The sequence below is a fragment of the Littorina saxatilis genome, linkage group LG8 (genome assembly GCF_037325665.1).
Source record: "Littorina saxatilis isolate snail1 linkage group LG8, US_GU_Lsax_2.0, whole genome shotgun sequence".
Lineage (NCBI taxonomy): Eukaryota > Metazoa > Mollusca > Gastropoda > Littorinimorpha > Littorinidae > Littorina > Littorina saxatilis.
The window spans coordinates 13,710,221-13,725,220 of NC_090252.1; the positions used below are offsets into that span (position 1 = coordinate 13,710,221).

At 41.6% G+C, this 15,000-nt stretch overlaps 1 protein-coding gene and 1 long non-coding RNA gene across 2 annotated transcripts in view; one reads left to right on the plus strand and one right to left on the minus strand.

Moving 5' to 3' along the window:
- The window catches only part of LOC138972845 (uncharacterized), a 20,485-nt gene that overhangs the window by 2,809 nt on the left and 2,676 nt on the right, over positions 1-15,000 (plus strand). Inside the window, exon 3 of the long non-coding RNA XR_011457778.1 lies at positions 14,626-14,707. This is a non-coding gene — a long non-coding RNA (uncharacterized lncRNA). The remainder of the gene's footprint in view (positions 1-14,625; positions 14,708-15,000) is intronic.
- On the minus strand, positions 3,939-6,065 carry LOC138972844 (uncharacterized). The gene is made up of 2 exons (XM_070345520.1): positions 4,772-6,065; positions 3,939-4,445 (listed from the first exon to the last, which is right to left on the minus strand). The coding sequence occupies exons 1-2, from the start codon at positions 5,045-5,047 to the stop codon at positions 3,984-3,986; spliced, it is 738 nt and encodes a 245-aa protein (XP_070201621.1). The 5' UTR covers positions 5,048-6,065; the 3' UTR covers positions 3,939-3,983.

Here is a 15,000-nt window from a genome sequence, read left to right on the forward strand (position 1 = left end):
CGTGCGTGCGTGCGTACATGTGTGTGTGTGTTAGGTGTGTGTGTGTGTGTGTGTGTGTGTGTGTGTGTGTGTGTGTGTGTGTGTGTGTGTGTGTGTGTGTGTATTTCGTAGATATCTCGAATGACACATTCCAGTCTGTGTGTTGACGTACGTTCGACATACGCCAAATCGTTTAGTCGGCGTTGAGGTTGCGGCGAGTCTCTGAATGTAAATGTGACTGCTGGAGCAGATTGCTTCGCTCAGTGTAATGCATAATACAAACAAGAAAAATGTTCATTCAAAATGAACAGGCGTCCATGTTATTTTGACAAAATGAATATTTTTGTTAAAGGCACAGTAAGCCTCCCGTAAACCATCACAGAGCTCCCCGAGCGTCTAAATACAGTACAAGCATACTTCCATTTGAACGCTCACCGAACGGGAACATCCTGGCTGCTTTCTGTCGAGCGTGAGACATTTTCCAAGAATTTATTTTCGTGGACTTGCTCCTCTACAACAATGGCGCCTCGTTTTTGCGCTAGACCTAACTTTTAAAATCTAAATAATAAATTGACAGCTTGTTACACAAACATTCTTTAATCATAAAAGAATTCGTTTTTCATCAAGACAAGATCAGAACAATTCGAAGTTGTGAAAGTTTAAAAAAAGAAAAGCCCGGAAGCAGGGTCACGCAAGGGTCGTAGCAGACGACGGCCCGGTTTATCAGTCACTGTGCAAATCGCCGTTCCTCTCAACAGTCAAAAGCCATCGCTAGAGTTCTTGTGAACCACAGCCGTTGTTTCGTGCATAAAAAACGTGCTATTGTAGATAAGCTCACGTCGAGTCGCATTCAAATGACTAACTATGACGACTGCATTGTGAAAAGGGGGAAAACTGGATCACACGGGTTTACGATGGCTCAGGGGTAAGATAAACCACGCAAAAATAAATTCTTTGAAAATTGTTCGCTCTTTACGGAGCGCACCTAGGATGTTCTCAATTGGTGAGTGTTTAAATGAAAGGGTGTTTGTACTGTGTGTACAAGCCTGACCGTATCTGTGATGGTTTACGGGAGGCTTACTCTGCCTTTAAAGAAGCTGGCAAGCACACCCTTTCGAATATAGCGGAAGTAGTTTCGACCCTAAATGCTTACGTACTTAGGCCTTAAACTTAAGTACGGGTTGATAGAACATTTTAATATTATACATGCAGTTTATTTTCAAAGTTTGGAGTCGTAGATCATTCTTTTTGGATGCAATGTGACTAGCATGTATCAGTGAAATTTGTTGTTTAATTCTGCAAACAAATGTGTGTGCTGTTATTGCATTATTTACAAAAAACGCACAGAAAAAAACACTATTTTCGACGACTCACTGCGGAGCAGAGCGTGCAATATACGCTCTGCTGCAGAGTTATCCCACGTGCGGTTAGATAGACGCTCATACATGTAAGTACAGTTTATTTTCTAGGTTTGGTATCGTAGATAATTTTTTTTGAATGCAATGTGAAAAACAGGTATTGATACAGTTTGTTGTATAATTTTGCAAGTGAATATTTGTTTATTGGCTGCATGTTTGACAAAAACGTTGTAAAATAAACACTTTTTCGTTGCTTTTATTGTTTGCTTTGATTGCAGCCAAACGACTTGCTCCACGGGGCTGAAAATAAAGTGGAAGACACTTTGAGATATAAGGAATTGGATAGGCCATCATACGAGAAGGTGTAGAAATCTGCTTGCTGGCAGCTTTAAGTGTTACAGCGACATCAGAAAACTCTAAAAGCTTTGGTTTTTTTTTTAAATGCATGATTTTTATAGTTTGTCACTTTAGACAATTTTTGTAATAATTAATTTGATCGAGAAAAAAAATAGTGTAATATACAAATAAGAAAATTTTTGAATCACATTTTTGCTATCCTTGATGAGAAGCGAGTTGAAATGAGCCTAAATAAAGTCACACCTTAACATTTTTTAGTTTTTGCCCACTAAGGCATTTGCAACAAGAAATTTCAGTATTTTTTAAGTTTTTACCCCCCCCCCCCCAAAAAAAAAAAGTACGTGTTGACAGAATATTTTAATATAAGTGCAGTTTATATTTCAAAGTTTGGAGTCGTAGATCATTCTTTTTGGATGCAAAATGACTAACATGTATCAGTGAAATGTGTTGTTTAATTCTGCAAGCAAATGTGTGTGCTGTTATTGCATTATTTGCAAAAAACGCACAGAAAAAAACACTATTTTTGACGACTCACTGCAGTTATCCCAGGTGCGGTTAGATAGACGCGCATACATGCAAGTACAGTTTATTTTTTAGGTTTGGTATCGTAGATAATTTTTTTGCAATGCAATGTGACAAACATGTATTGATACAGTTTGTTGTATAATTTTGCAAGTGAATATGTGTTTATTGGCTGCATGTTTCACTAAAACGCAGTAAAATAAAAACTTTTTCGTTGCTTTTGTTGTTTCCTTTGATTGCAGCCAAATGACTTGCTCTAGGGGGCTGAAAAATAAGTGGAAGACACTTTGAGATATAAGGAATCGGATAGGCCATGACACGAGAAGGTGTAGAAATCTGCTTGCAGACAGCTTTAACATGACATCACATATTGATATATTTTTTAAGTTTTTGCATATTACCCCATTTTTGAGGTCACGTTTTAACTTTGGTTAAGTGTTTGCCCACAACTGACATTAGATTACATTTAAACATTTTACATTATTTTTCTAGCACATTTTCATGTTAGTCTGCGCCATCCATTTCTGTGAAAAATACGAGTGTTCAACATTGATGAAATCATGGACATGTATGCGAGTTGGCACTGTCAAGAGAAACATTTGTAGTTTTAGTTTTGGAAACACGGCGTCGCTTTCGTCTGTCTTTCTGTGAAAAAGAGTGTTCAACATTGATGAAATCATGGACAGGCAGTCTTGATGAAACATTTACAGTTGCTTCAATAGCATGTGCTCTTTGCGAAAAACAAAAATTGTGTTCAGGTTCAAGTCCAAGGTTGATGTCATCATCAGCACGAGCATGACAGTTGTCATCAGCATCAATTTCATTTTCAGCTGTTGCTGTGTGTATCATAGAAACATTTCCACATGAATGACTGGTGCGTGACTCAGGGAAATAAGCGTGTTCAAGTGAGATATGTTCCGAAATGTCCTCCATACTCAAGCCAGGAAAATAACTTTGTTCAAGTTCACAAACATCCTGTATGTTCAATTCAGTGTAAGTACTAATTTGCATGTAGGAAAGCTTCTTCCATGTTCCGCCCATTGTTAAACACAGACATACTTTCCTGTTCAACAAAAATGTCTGACAAAGAATTAGGCTGTTGTGGGTTCAATTCAATCCCAACATTGTCACTGTCAGTGGCACATTTCCCTTTCATGTTCAAAGGAGTCTTAGATGAAGTGGTACATTTGCGCTGATTTGTTTTTTCTTTTTGATCTCTGTCAGTGTCACTCAGTAATAGTCCTAGCAGTACTGACTGGATTTGGAGTACAAAAATCTGTTGGCATACTGGAATGACCTGGTTTGAATGAACCAAGCTTGTTCTGTCCACACTGACTAGCAGAAGTTTGGATAGAACTTGGAGAAAAATGAACAGGTGTTAATTGGTAAAAGCATTGATAATGTGTTTCTAGAAAAACAGTCAAATCTGCAAAAGAATCAAATGACATCAAAACGGCAGCACCACCTGAAGAATGATCGCCATTTCTGTTTCTTTCATGGGAATCAAACAAATAAAAACACTGACTATCCAGGTTACCGTGAATGGCAATGGTCGATTCCTGAAATGTTGCAAGGATGTAGTTTGACACAGCAAAAGCCCGATGCAATCCCTCTTCTAGATTAGTCAAATGAAAGCCTTGGTCACTGACAACATTAGCAGGCAAGTAAGCGGGGTTAGTGTGTCCATTAATCATGTCGAAAAAATATTCTATTTCAACAGCATGTCCAACAACAGTTGTTGGCAAATGTTCGTGACCGATGTAACCATCAATGCCGACCCTCACCTTCATCATCACTGTCTCTTCTTGCTGTGCTAGCAGTAGAGCCACTATGACTACTGTCGTCGTCACTGTCAACATTTGCAGAGTCGCTGCTGTCACCATCATTAGCTGCACACTCTGCGTCACCACCTTCGTCACTGTTGTCACCGTTGTCAAAGTCCGGGTCGCCATGTGCATTGGCATCATGCACAGCTTGAACAGCTGCCTGCAAGACATTTGCAGTCACCTCTCTGTGTGCACCACCCACCTTCTTGGAGATACGCCGATAGGTGTTGTGCGACAATCCTGGAATCGACATGATGGCAGAGAACTTCCGAAGAGCTGCCTCGCCACATCCTAACTCGTTGAAGCACATGACAATGGAGTTGTTGACGTCAAACCCCATAGTAATGTTGTTGCTCCCATCAAGTCGGCTACATGAATGCTGCTGCTTCGTGAAGGTGCAATCCTGGTAAATACAAAAACAACAAATTAGATTAGTAACAACAAAAAAGCTAGAGAGCAAGAGAGAGTTTGAGAGAGAGAGAAAGAGAGAGTGGGAGAGAAAAAGAGCACTGATAATAATCACTAATATATTTCCTTTGTAATACTATTATCATCAGGGCTTACAGCTTTCAGATTATGTAGTTTTTTTCCCCACACTGACAGTGACAACTGAAACTCAATCAGAAAAATTCCAAGAGAGAGAGACTCAGTTTGGGAGAGCTGGTAATAACTAACAAGGCAAAATAATACAATACAAAAAAATAGTAATTATAAAATGAGTTTACATACCTCACAAGCCAGTCTTATTTCTCTTGAATATCCCATCTTGTCACCAAAGCACACCGACAGGGTCCCACCACACTCGCCACAAGCGACCGCCGAAAACAGAGACTTCAAATTTTTCAACTCAATGAAGCACCGCTCTTTGTCACTGTCCGTTTCGTCAGCTGCAGCAACGTAGTCTTTCATAACATCCAGTTTTCGTCTGGCAGTACACGGTTGTTCAGCTGGTAAAGGTACAATTCCATTGTTGTCATCAGCAAGCGATCGTGTTCTCGTCAGCATTTTTCGCTTGCCAGCGAGCCTTGGCTGCTTCTTTGCACTGCTGCTTGCGTGAACGTTTTCCCCGATTAAGCGGAGTCCTGTCTGGCACTAAATCTTGCAAATCTTGAGCGTTTGTATCCATGTTTTCCGATATTTTCGATGAACTTCGGACAGCAATGACCAATTTCCAAAATGCCGGAAGTTGGCGTAGCGAAGTGAAAGTTGGTCACGTGACCGATCTAGGCCAATCACAAGCTCTCGTGTGACGCGTTCCTCTTTATATGGAAGTTAGCGTGCTGGCCAGTTCATTCACAGAGAGAATGACAGCGGGAAAGGGGAGAGAATGCTGAATCCCACGGTATGTGTCACGTCATGTCGGAACGGGGTTGGGAGAATTTGGCGTAACTAACAGTCAAACAAATGCATTTTTGGCATTTCAACACACAATGAAAATAAATTCTTGACACAGTTGGTTTTGAAACACCTTTATTTTGCATAATATAAGTGTTTTATGTGAAAAACATCGGTTGAACCTGAATTAGAAAGGATTATTTGGTATACATATGTCAAAATCTCAAAACTGACCACTTGAACACACAACACGATTTTTGACTTCAGACGTGTGTAGCCCCTGGCCTTAAAAGAATCCTTTGCATGGCCTCGGCGTATGGGCAGTAGCTCTAAACGTAAACTATGGCAACAACAACAATTCGGGGACGCCTAGAATCACACAATAATGTATCTGGAGTTTTTGCAGGCGATGTCTCAAAAAAAAAAAAAAAAGTAGAGGCTCCAAGACGGCTCCGTGTCCGACGCGGGTACTATGCACGCACAACAGCCCGAAACTCCGTCGATAGAGATTTATCACCCCTGGCCCAGGTGATGTCTCTATCGACGAAGTTTCGGTTTGATAGTAGTAAGGGCAGTAACTCAAGACGTAAATGTGGCAGTGTCCCATAGGCAATCGCAGAGTTATCCTGTACATAGGCAACACTTACTTGATCCCAATTACTAGGCGTCCTCGGGGACGCCTAGAATAACCATGAGTAGACTTTCGCGACCTTGTGCCTGCCTAATAGCTTGCTCACGTACGTTGCGAAACTTGTCCCCTCAAGTTTCTTTCGAGTGACACACTGTCACACACTGTTGTTGTTCTGCAGTAGAGCAATGGGTCATTGAGTTGAATTGACTGCATGTATATGTAACTAGCTGTACCCGTTCAGTTCTAAGTCCGTACGCGGCTTATATTTTAACATCGAAGGGGAATCGAAACGAGGGTCGTGGTGTATGTGCGTGTGTGCGTGCGTGTGTGCGTGTGTGTGTGCGTGTGTGTGTGTGTGTGTGTGTGTGTGTGTGTGTGTGTGTGTGTGTAGAGCGATTCAGACTAAACTACTGGACCGATCTTTATGAAATTTGACATGAGAGTTCCTGGGTATGAAATCCCCATACGTTTTTTTCATTTTTTTGATAAATGTCTTTGATGACGTCATATCCGGCTTTTCGTGAAAGTTGAGGCGGCACTGTCACGCCCTCATTTTTCAACCAAATTGGTTGAAATTTTGGTCAAGTAATCTTCGACGAAGCCCGGGGTTCGGTATTGCATTTCAGTTTGGTGGCTTAAAAATTAAGTAATGACTTTGGTCATTAAAAATCTGAAAATTGTAAAAAAAAAAAAAAATTATAAAACGATCCAAATTTACGTTTATCTTATTCTCCATCATTTGCTGATTCCAAAAACATATAAATATGTTATATTCGGATTAAAAACAAGCTCTGAAAATTAAATATATAAAAATTATTATCAAAATTTGTTTGTTCGAAATCAATTTAAAAACACTTTCATCTTATTCCTTGTCGGTTCCTGATTCCAAAAATATATAGATATGATATGTTTGGATTAAAAACACGCTCAGAAAGTTAAAACGAAGAGAGGTACAGAAAAGCGTGCTATCCTTCTCAGCGCAACGAATACCCCGCTCTTCTTGTCAATTCCACGGGCACTGCCTTTGCCACGGGCGGTGGAGTGACGATGCTACGAGTATACGGTCTTGCTGGGGGGGGGGGGGGGGGAGAGAGAGAGAGAGAGAGAGAGAGAGAGACAGACAGACAGACAGACAGACAGACAGAGACAGAGAGAGAGACAAAGAAAGAGAAAGGGAGAGAGAAAGAGAGAGAATGGGGAGACAGAGAGACAGACGAACATAAAGAATGTGTGTGTATGAAAGAGAGAGAGAGACAGAGAGAGAGAGAGAGAGAGAGAGAGAGAGAGAGAGAGAGACAGACAAACAGAGAGAGACAGAGAGAGAGACAGAGAGAGAGAGAGAGAGAGACAGATAGAGAGAGTTCTTTCCCTCTTATGCCTCATCTCAACAACCCGCAAGTGTCACTTTCTGCACGCATTCTTCTCTCTGTGAATGTTTGTACAACATGTGTCTGTATGTGTGCGTGTGTGTGTGCGTGAGTGTGAGTGTGTATGCATGCGTGCGTATGCGCGCGCGCGTGTCTGCGAGTGTGTGTTTACATGTGTGACTATGTTTGCCTATGTGTGTGTGTGTGTGTGTGTGTGTGTGTGTGTGTGTGTGTGTGTGTGTGTGTTTATGAGAGAGTGAGAGAGAGAGAGAAAGAAAGAAAGAAAGAGAGAGAGAGAGAGACGCACGCGTGCCAAGGAGGAGAGAGAAAGAGATACAGGGACAGGGACAAACATACTGACAGTAGCTGAAGTATATGGGTTCAGAGAGAGAGAGAGAGAGAGAGAGAGAGAGAGAGAGAGAGAGAGAGAGAGAGAGAGAGAGAGAGAGAGAGAGCAAGACAGAGAGAGTAAGACAGAGAGAGAGAGAGAGAGAGAGAGAGAGAGAGAGAGAGAGAGAGAGAGAGAGAGACTGCGATAGAAAGAAAGAGACAGAGAGAGAGTCAACCGTCAAGCTCAGTACAGTGCAATAGTTTCTGGCGTGCCACCTCTCAGGTACGTTACAGAATGCTCCGCGCAAACCCCCGTTGCCTAGACCATTCTTGGTGAAAAAGTGCAGTGCGTTCAGTTTCATTCCGTGAGTTCGACAACTTGACTATTAATGTAGTAATTTCGCATTACGCGACTTGTTAATGAATACTTTCAAGTTTGCTTTTCAAAAAGTACCCTGTGACCGGAGCGGCAAATAACATACATAACATACCCTGAAATTCCTGTCTCAGTCGGTGCAGTCGTTTCGGAGCCTTTAGTCATCATACAAACACACACACACACACACACACACACACACACACACACACACACACACACACACACACACACACACACACACACACACACACACAGAAACGAGCTTTATAAGTTAGATATCTGCTGTTGAGTCTAACTAAGCAAACAACAAATAGGCATCCATCGGTTTGAGTGTTGGTTGACGATTTTGCCGTAAACGATATACAAAGACAATAAATCACGATTAGTTTGTTAATTAACACAGCGGTATGTGATGGTCGTTTTCGGTTGTGTGTTTTAGAGCCACATTGAAGTATGACAGAGATGGCTAGAATGTAATCATACAGTACAACAAAGCGCCGTTTCATGCATGTATTGTGAGGATTTCGCGTTGCAAGTTGGCTTTTCACATTAGTTGTTCTGTGGTCCTTTCATGGTACGGGGCAGTAGACGTAGCTTTAAAACCAATACGACAATGAACTTTGCTGTAATGTTTGCATGTGTGCGTGCGTGGCTTGTTGTAGGGTTTACACCCCATATCATGGTGTGCTTTCTTTGATGCATGCTATCGGAGGCAGTGCTTTTTTTCATCGTATGGGGCGTTATGCTGGCCTGCCTGTTTGTCAGTCTGTCCGTATGTTAATGCCCGCATGTGCGTACATGCGTGTGAATGTTCTTGAATGTACATGATAAATAAAGAAGTTCCGAGAATGAAATAATTTAACTCAACTCAACTCAACTCAACTCAAATTTTATTGGCTTCAATTTTCATAGAAGAATTTGTCTTGCGCTTGGGAGAAAGTAAGAGTATAACATATAAAAACAGCATTCATATCACATTTCATGTATCACACACAGTAATCACTAGTATAAGCCTACAATTATCACATTTGTACCTGTATCATACATGCAAATAAATAGTATCACATTTCCACGTATCACACACAATATATACATTACATAACATACAGCAAGCTTCCATCTCCCGCGCCCCCCCCCCCCCTCCCACACATACATATCCTCGCACGTGCGTCGACTCCATACAAATGACATCATCAGTCCATTAACTAAAATGCACAATGACTAGTAGTGGGTACATGATACTTAATACGTGCTCAACTAGACCTGCTAACTAAAATAATAACAGAAACAAAAACTCTGTAGCGTGTGTGTTCGGAGGCAGGAGACACACATGGTTCGGTGGATTAAAAAGGATACCCCGACTTCGGCAGGGCAGAAGGAGGTACAAGACGGTGTGCTGTATTGCTGTGTGTGTGTGTGTGCTGTGCAGACATTCTGTGTTATGTGCATGTTCTATTCTAGTCTGTCCGTAGGCTTCCTCTGAGGGCCTATTGTGTACAAGGGGAGGTCACTTCCGCCTTATAAACAAACACATGTGGAGACCCACAGAAATACCATAGCATCGTAATGAAAGAGGGCAAAAATACTGATAACAGCAAGGTAAGACAGGTCTAGGACATTATTTCTAGGACTGACTAAGCAATAGAACAACATCATGATCTTCATAAGCAATGATAGTGAGAACAAAACAAAATTCTTACTCTTCTGACTGCTCCCAGTGATTGACATTCAAAACATCCATCCTGTTCTATTCTAAATAGTTGTAAAAAAAACTTCATAAGAATAATATTAAACATACATACTTAATTTGTTTAAACATAATTCTAGTGTAAAAGTATACTTTATAAGATGTGGAGATAATTTTAAAACATGAAGATAAAAAACACAACAATAACATGACAACATTAGAGTACAATGCATTCCTAGCTAGCTCTGAGGAAAACACCATTGTACATTTTTCAGTTTCACATGCATGCACTAAGTGGTATCATTAAGAACTGAGATGGCGGATGGAATAAACGACTTCCGCATGCGAGAGGTTCTACACTTTGCAGCTCTGTATCTACGCCTAGATGGCATGAGTGCAAACTGATCATGCAGGGGGTGCGATTCATCTTCAACGACCTTTCGTGCTTTTGTGGCTGTTCTCTTATGCACCAGTTCATCCAAGCTTGGGAACTGAACCCCAACCACCTTTTCTGCCTGTCTGATCACTCTTGCCAGATGGCTCTTGTCCTCTACAGTAGCCCCATAGTACCATACCATGAGGTTGAAGGTCAAAACACTTTCAATGCTGGCTCTGTAGAACATTGCCAGTATTTCAGGACAGACCTTGAACTGCTTGAGTTTCCTCAGAAAGTACAATCTTGAATTGCACTTGCTAACTACCTTGGCTATGTGTTTTGACCACGAGAGATCTGAACTGATGATGCAGCCCAAGTATTTGTACTCTTGTACTTGTTCTACCTCTTTCCCCCCTATCACTAGTGGCTCTGTTTCCTTTTCCCCTCTCCTAAAGTCTGTGATCATCTCTTTTGTTTTGCCCACATTGAGGTCTAGGCTGTTCTGGTCACACCACTCTACTAGTCTGTCCACCTCCTGTTTGTACACTGTGTCATCATCATTCTGTATCAGGCCTACCAGAGCTGAGTCATCAGCAAACTTCGAAAGTTTGCCATTGGTGGCTCTACAGTCGTTGGTGTACAGGGTGAAGATTGTCGGAGACAAACAGCAGCCTTGTGGACTCCCTGTACTGATCTCGAGGCTGTCTGAGATGACCCAGTCTACTGCCACGTACTGAGATCGACCCACCAGGAAGTCGATAATCCACTTGATGATCTGTGGACTGACTGACAGAGCGTTCAGCTTGTCGTATATGAGGCTAGGCTTGACTGTATTAAACGCGGAACTAAAATCCACATATAACACTCTAGCTGAGGTGTTGGGCTTCTCTAGATGTTCAAGGATGCTGTGAGCGATCAGAATGGTAGCGTCGTCTGTGCCTCTGCGTGCTCTGTAGGCAAACTGTAGCGGATCCATCTGATCCTCAGTTTCCTGCAAGAGACGCTTCAGCACCAGCTTCTCAAGACATTTCATCACCACTGGTGTCAATGCTATAGGCCTATAGTCATTGTTTTCTTTGCAGATTGCTTTTTTGGGGACTGGGATAATTTTGGAGGTTTTCCACAGAGAGGGGATTTTGCCTGCCAGAAGGCTCATGTTGAAAATTGCTTGAAAAACACCAGCTAGTTGTTCAGCACATGTCTTGAGTAGCCTAGGGTGAATGTTATCTGGTCCCTGTGCTTTGTTGGGCTTCAGTTTGGAGAAAACAGCCCTCACCTCTTCCTCACTAACCCTCAACCCATCATCAGGCTGGACTCTCTCTAGCTCTTCAAATACCTCCTGCATCTGACTGTCAGGCTTGTCAAATCTTGCATAGAAACCATTCAGTTCATTAGCAAGACTGACTGGATCACCACCCTGAGAGATGGTTGTGGCTTTTTTCTTTTTTGTACCAGTTATCTCCCTTACACCCTCCCACATCCCCTTTGCATCCCCCTGTGCCAGTTTGCTTTCTACTTTCTCTTTGTATCTCTTTCTGCACTTTTCTGACACTTTCCTCAAGTTTCTTTTCCCCTCAGGCCCATCATGTTTTTCCTTAAGTGCCTCTTTAAACTCTTTTGTCACCCATGGCTTTTGGTTTGGATAGACAGTGACAGTTTTCTCTTCTACACATATATCAGTGCAAAAATTGATGTAACTGCTAACAACATCAGTCATCTTGTCAATATCATCATCCTCAAAAACATCCCACAGTGTACAATCAAAACACCCCTTCAGTCTCTCCACACTCTCCTCATTCCACACTTTCACAGTTTTCTTTTGCACAGGCTCAGACTTCAGTTTTTGCTTATGTTTGGGGAGGAGCAAGACAGACTTATGGTCTGACTTTCCCACTGGGGGTTTCCCCACTGAGATGTAGGAGTCTTTGACGTTTGTGTACAAGAGATCAAGTGTCTTTTCTTTCCTTGTTGCCACAGTCACCTGCTGGTAAAACCTTGGGACCTTTAACTTACACTGGTTAAAGTCACCACAGATAATGATTACACTGTCTGGCTTTTCAGCCTGTATGTTCTCCACCTTCACTGTGATGTCCCTGTTCACCCTCTTGGCGTTTGATTTAGGGTGGGTATATAGTCCTATTACTGTCACACAAGAGGTCTCTCTAGGCAGGTAGAAGGGTCTACACTGAATATGTAATAGTTCATAATCACTGTTGCATTCAGTGTCCTTAACAGTCACCTGTTTACACCACTTCTGGTTAACATGTATGCACACACCACCCCCTCTACTCTTCCCTGATTCTGGAGTCCTGTCTGCTCTGAAGATAGAGAAACCCTCAAGCTCCACAAGCTGATCAGGGGTGTCCTCAGTTAACCAGGTCTCTGTGAAACAGAGAAGACAACTGTCTCTGTACTCTCTCCTGTACTTAACAAGTGCATACAGTTCGTCAGTTTTGTTGTCTATTGATTGTACGTTTGACAATAGCACAGATGGGAGGGGAGGGTTAAACAGTCTTTTACCTGCCCTCACTCTCACTCCACCTTTTCTACCACGCTTGCGGGCAAAAGCACACTTGGTGTCGGAGCACGTCCTATGCAATCTGTCTTGCTTCAGTGGTTTTTTATCAAGAGCAAAACTACACTTGCCGAGGTGCACAAGCTTGCTGCGTATATTTAGCAAGGTGTTCCTGTCGTACTGCAGAAGGGGGGTTGATGGGGGGTTGGGGGGAGTAGCGGCTACCATGTAACGTCTCTCCGCCACCGGCTCAGTCAACATGGAGTACAGTGACCACACTTCCGCATTCAGCTCACCTCGTTCACTTCACAATTTCTTCTCTCAACGTAGAAGTTTCACACAGGAAACACTTCCAAACTCTTGCAGGTTCGTTCAGGTACATTTCTTCAGTCATCGGCTTTCAGACAATAGATCTATAGGAGTTATTTACAAATAGTTTCCCTGCGCTGGTCGCCGGCTGGCCAGCGCCTCCATTTTTTTTTTACAACATTTAGTAAATCTGTCAAACGCACAGATATGAAACTGAAAGCACCGTATTTGTTCAACAGCTTCGTCAATCCCCGCGGCAAGGAAATCGCTCACTGTTCCCGTTCAACACGAAGTGAAATTGACGAACCAGTATATCGCAATAACGTATTGCGGTAAACAGGAACGCACGCTTTTCTGTATTATTGTTACCGTTCTGAGCTTGTTTTGAATACAACATATCATATATATGCATATTTTTGGGGGGAATCAGGGAATCATACACAATAAGATTACATAATTTTTGGATCGATTTGTGATATTTTATTCGTAGTACTAATTAACCTACGTGATAACATTTTAAAAGTAAACATGACATATGCATATGAATCTTAGATTTACAATTTGATGACAAATACGATGCAATCAATTTTAAATCTGTTTGCTAAAAATCGATATTAATGGCAACTTTAATGAGCAAACCAATAAACTAATATTTAAGCTTTCAAGCTGCAATGCATTTCCATAGTCTGGACTTTGTCAAATATTGTGTGACCAAAAGGACAAACAATTTGGTTGAACAATGAGAGCGTGACAGTGCCGCCTAAACTTCCACAAATAGCCGGATATAACGTCATCAAAGACATTTTTCAAAACCAGAAAAAAATATTCTGGGGACATCATACCAAGGAACTCGCATGTAAAGTTTCATGAAGATCGGTCCAGTAGTTTTCTCTGAAGCGCTCTACACATACACACGCACACACACACATACATACATATATACACACACACACACACACACACACACACACACACACACACACACACACACACATACACACACACATACACACACACGCACGCACGCACACACACACATACATACATACATACATACATACACACACACACACACACACACACACACACACACACACACACACACACACACACACATACATACATACATTCATACATACATACTTACATACTTACAAACATACATACAAACATACATGCATACATACATACATACATACATACATACATACATACATACATACATACATACATACATACATACATACATACATACATGCATGCATACATACATACATACATACATACATACATACATACACATACACACACACATACACACAAACACACACACACACACACACACACACACACACACACACACACACACACATACACATACACACACACACACACACACACACACACACACACACATACACACACACACACACATACACACACACACACACACACACACACACACACACACACACACACACATACACACACACACACACACACACACACACACACACATACACCACGCCCCTCATCTCGATTCTCCCTCTATGTTAAAACATTTAATCAAAACTTGTCTCAATGTAAGAACGATTTTAGCGATGATATATGCCAGTTTTGATATATTTGTCATGACGATGTTTGCTTTCTACAGGCGATGTCCTGCTTCTTTATGACGGTCGTTACCGTCTTGGTATTCCTGAGTGGTACTTGGGTGCTTTGCACTGAAAACAAAAGTAAGCAGCTGTGTTGGTTCACCACTTCCCAAAGCAGTACATTTGTACCGCCGTTTCGTACAATACATATTTGATCAGCAATTATATATCAAACAAATAATGTTAAAAAAGACAAAGAAGCGTCGATCTGCCATTACTTTTGTTTATATGCAATGGTATGCGTGTGTATTTATGAGATGACCATGTTTAATCAGTTTAAAAACAACTTGATGGGTTAGAAGGAGAAATAAATTCGACTGTGTTTATAGTTCTGCGACAAACACAAGAAAGTGTAAAGAAGATTTAGTTCTGTT

Bases quoted from the DNA above. Each gene is read 5' to 3' on its own strand.
- LOC138972844 (XM_070345520.1), bottom strand. From the start codon at position 5,047: ATGCTGACGAGAACACGATCGCTTGCTGATGACAACAATGGAATTGTA. The intron at 4,446-4,771 runs GTATGTAAACTC...TGTATTTACCAG, and splicing joins AAATAAGACTGGCTTGTGAG to GATTGCACCTTCACGAAGCA.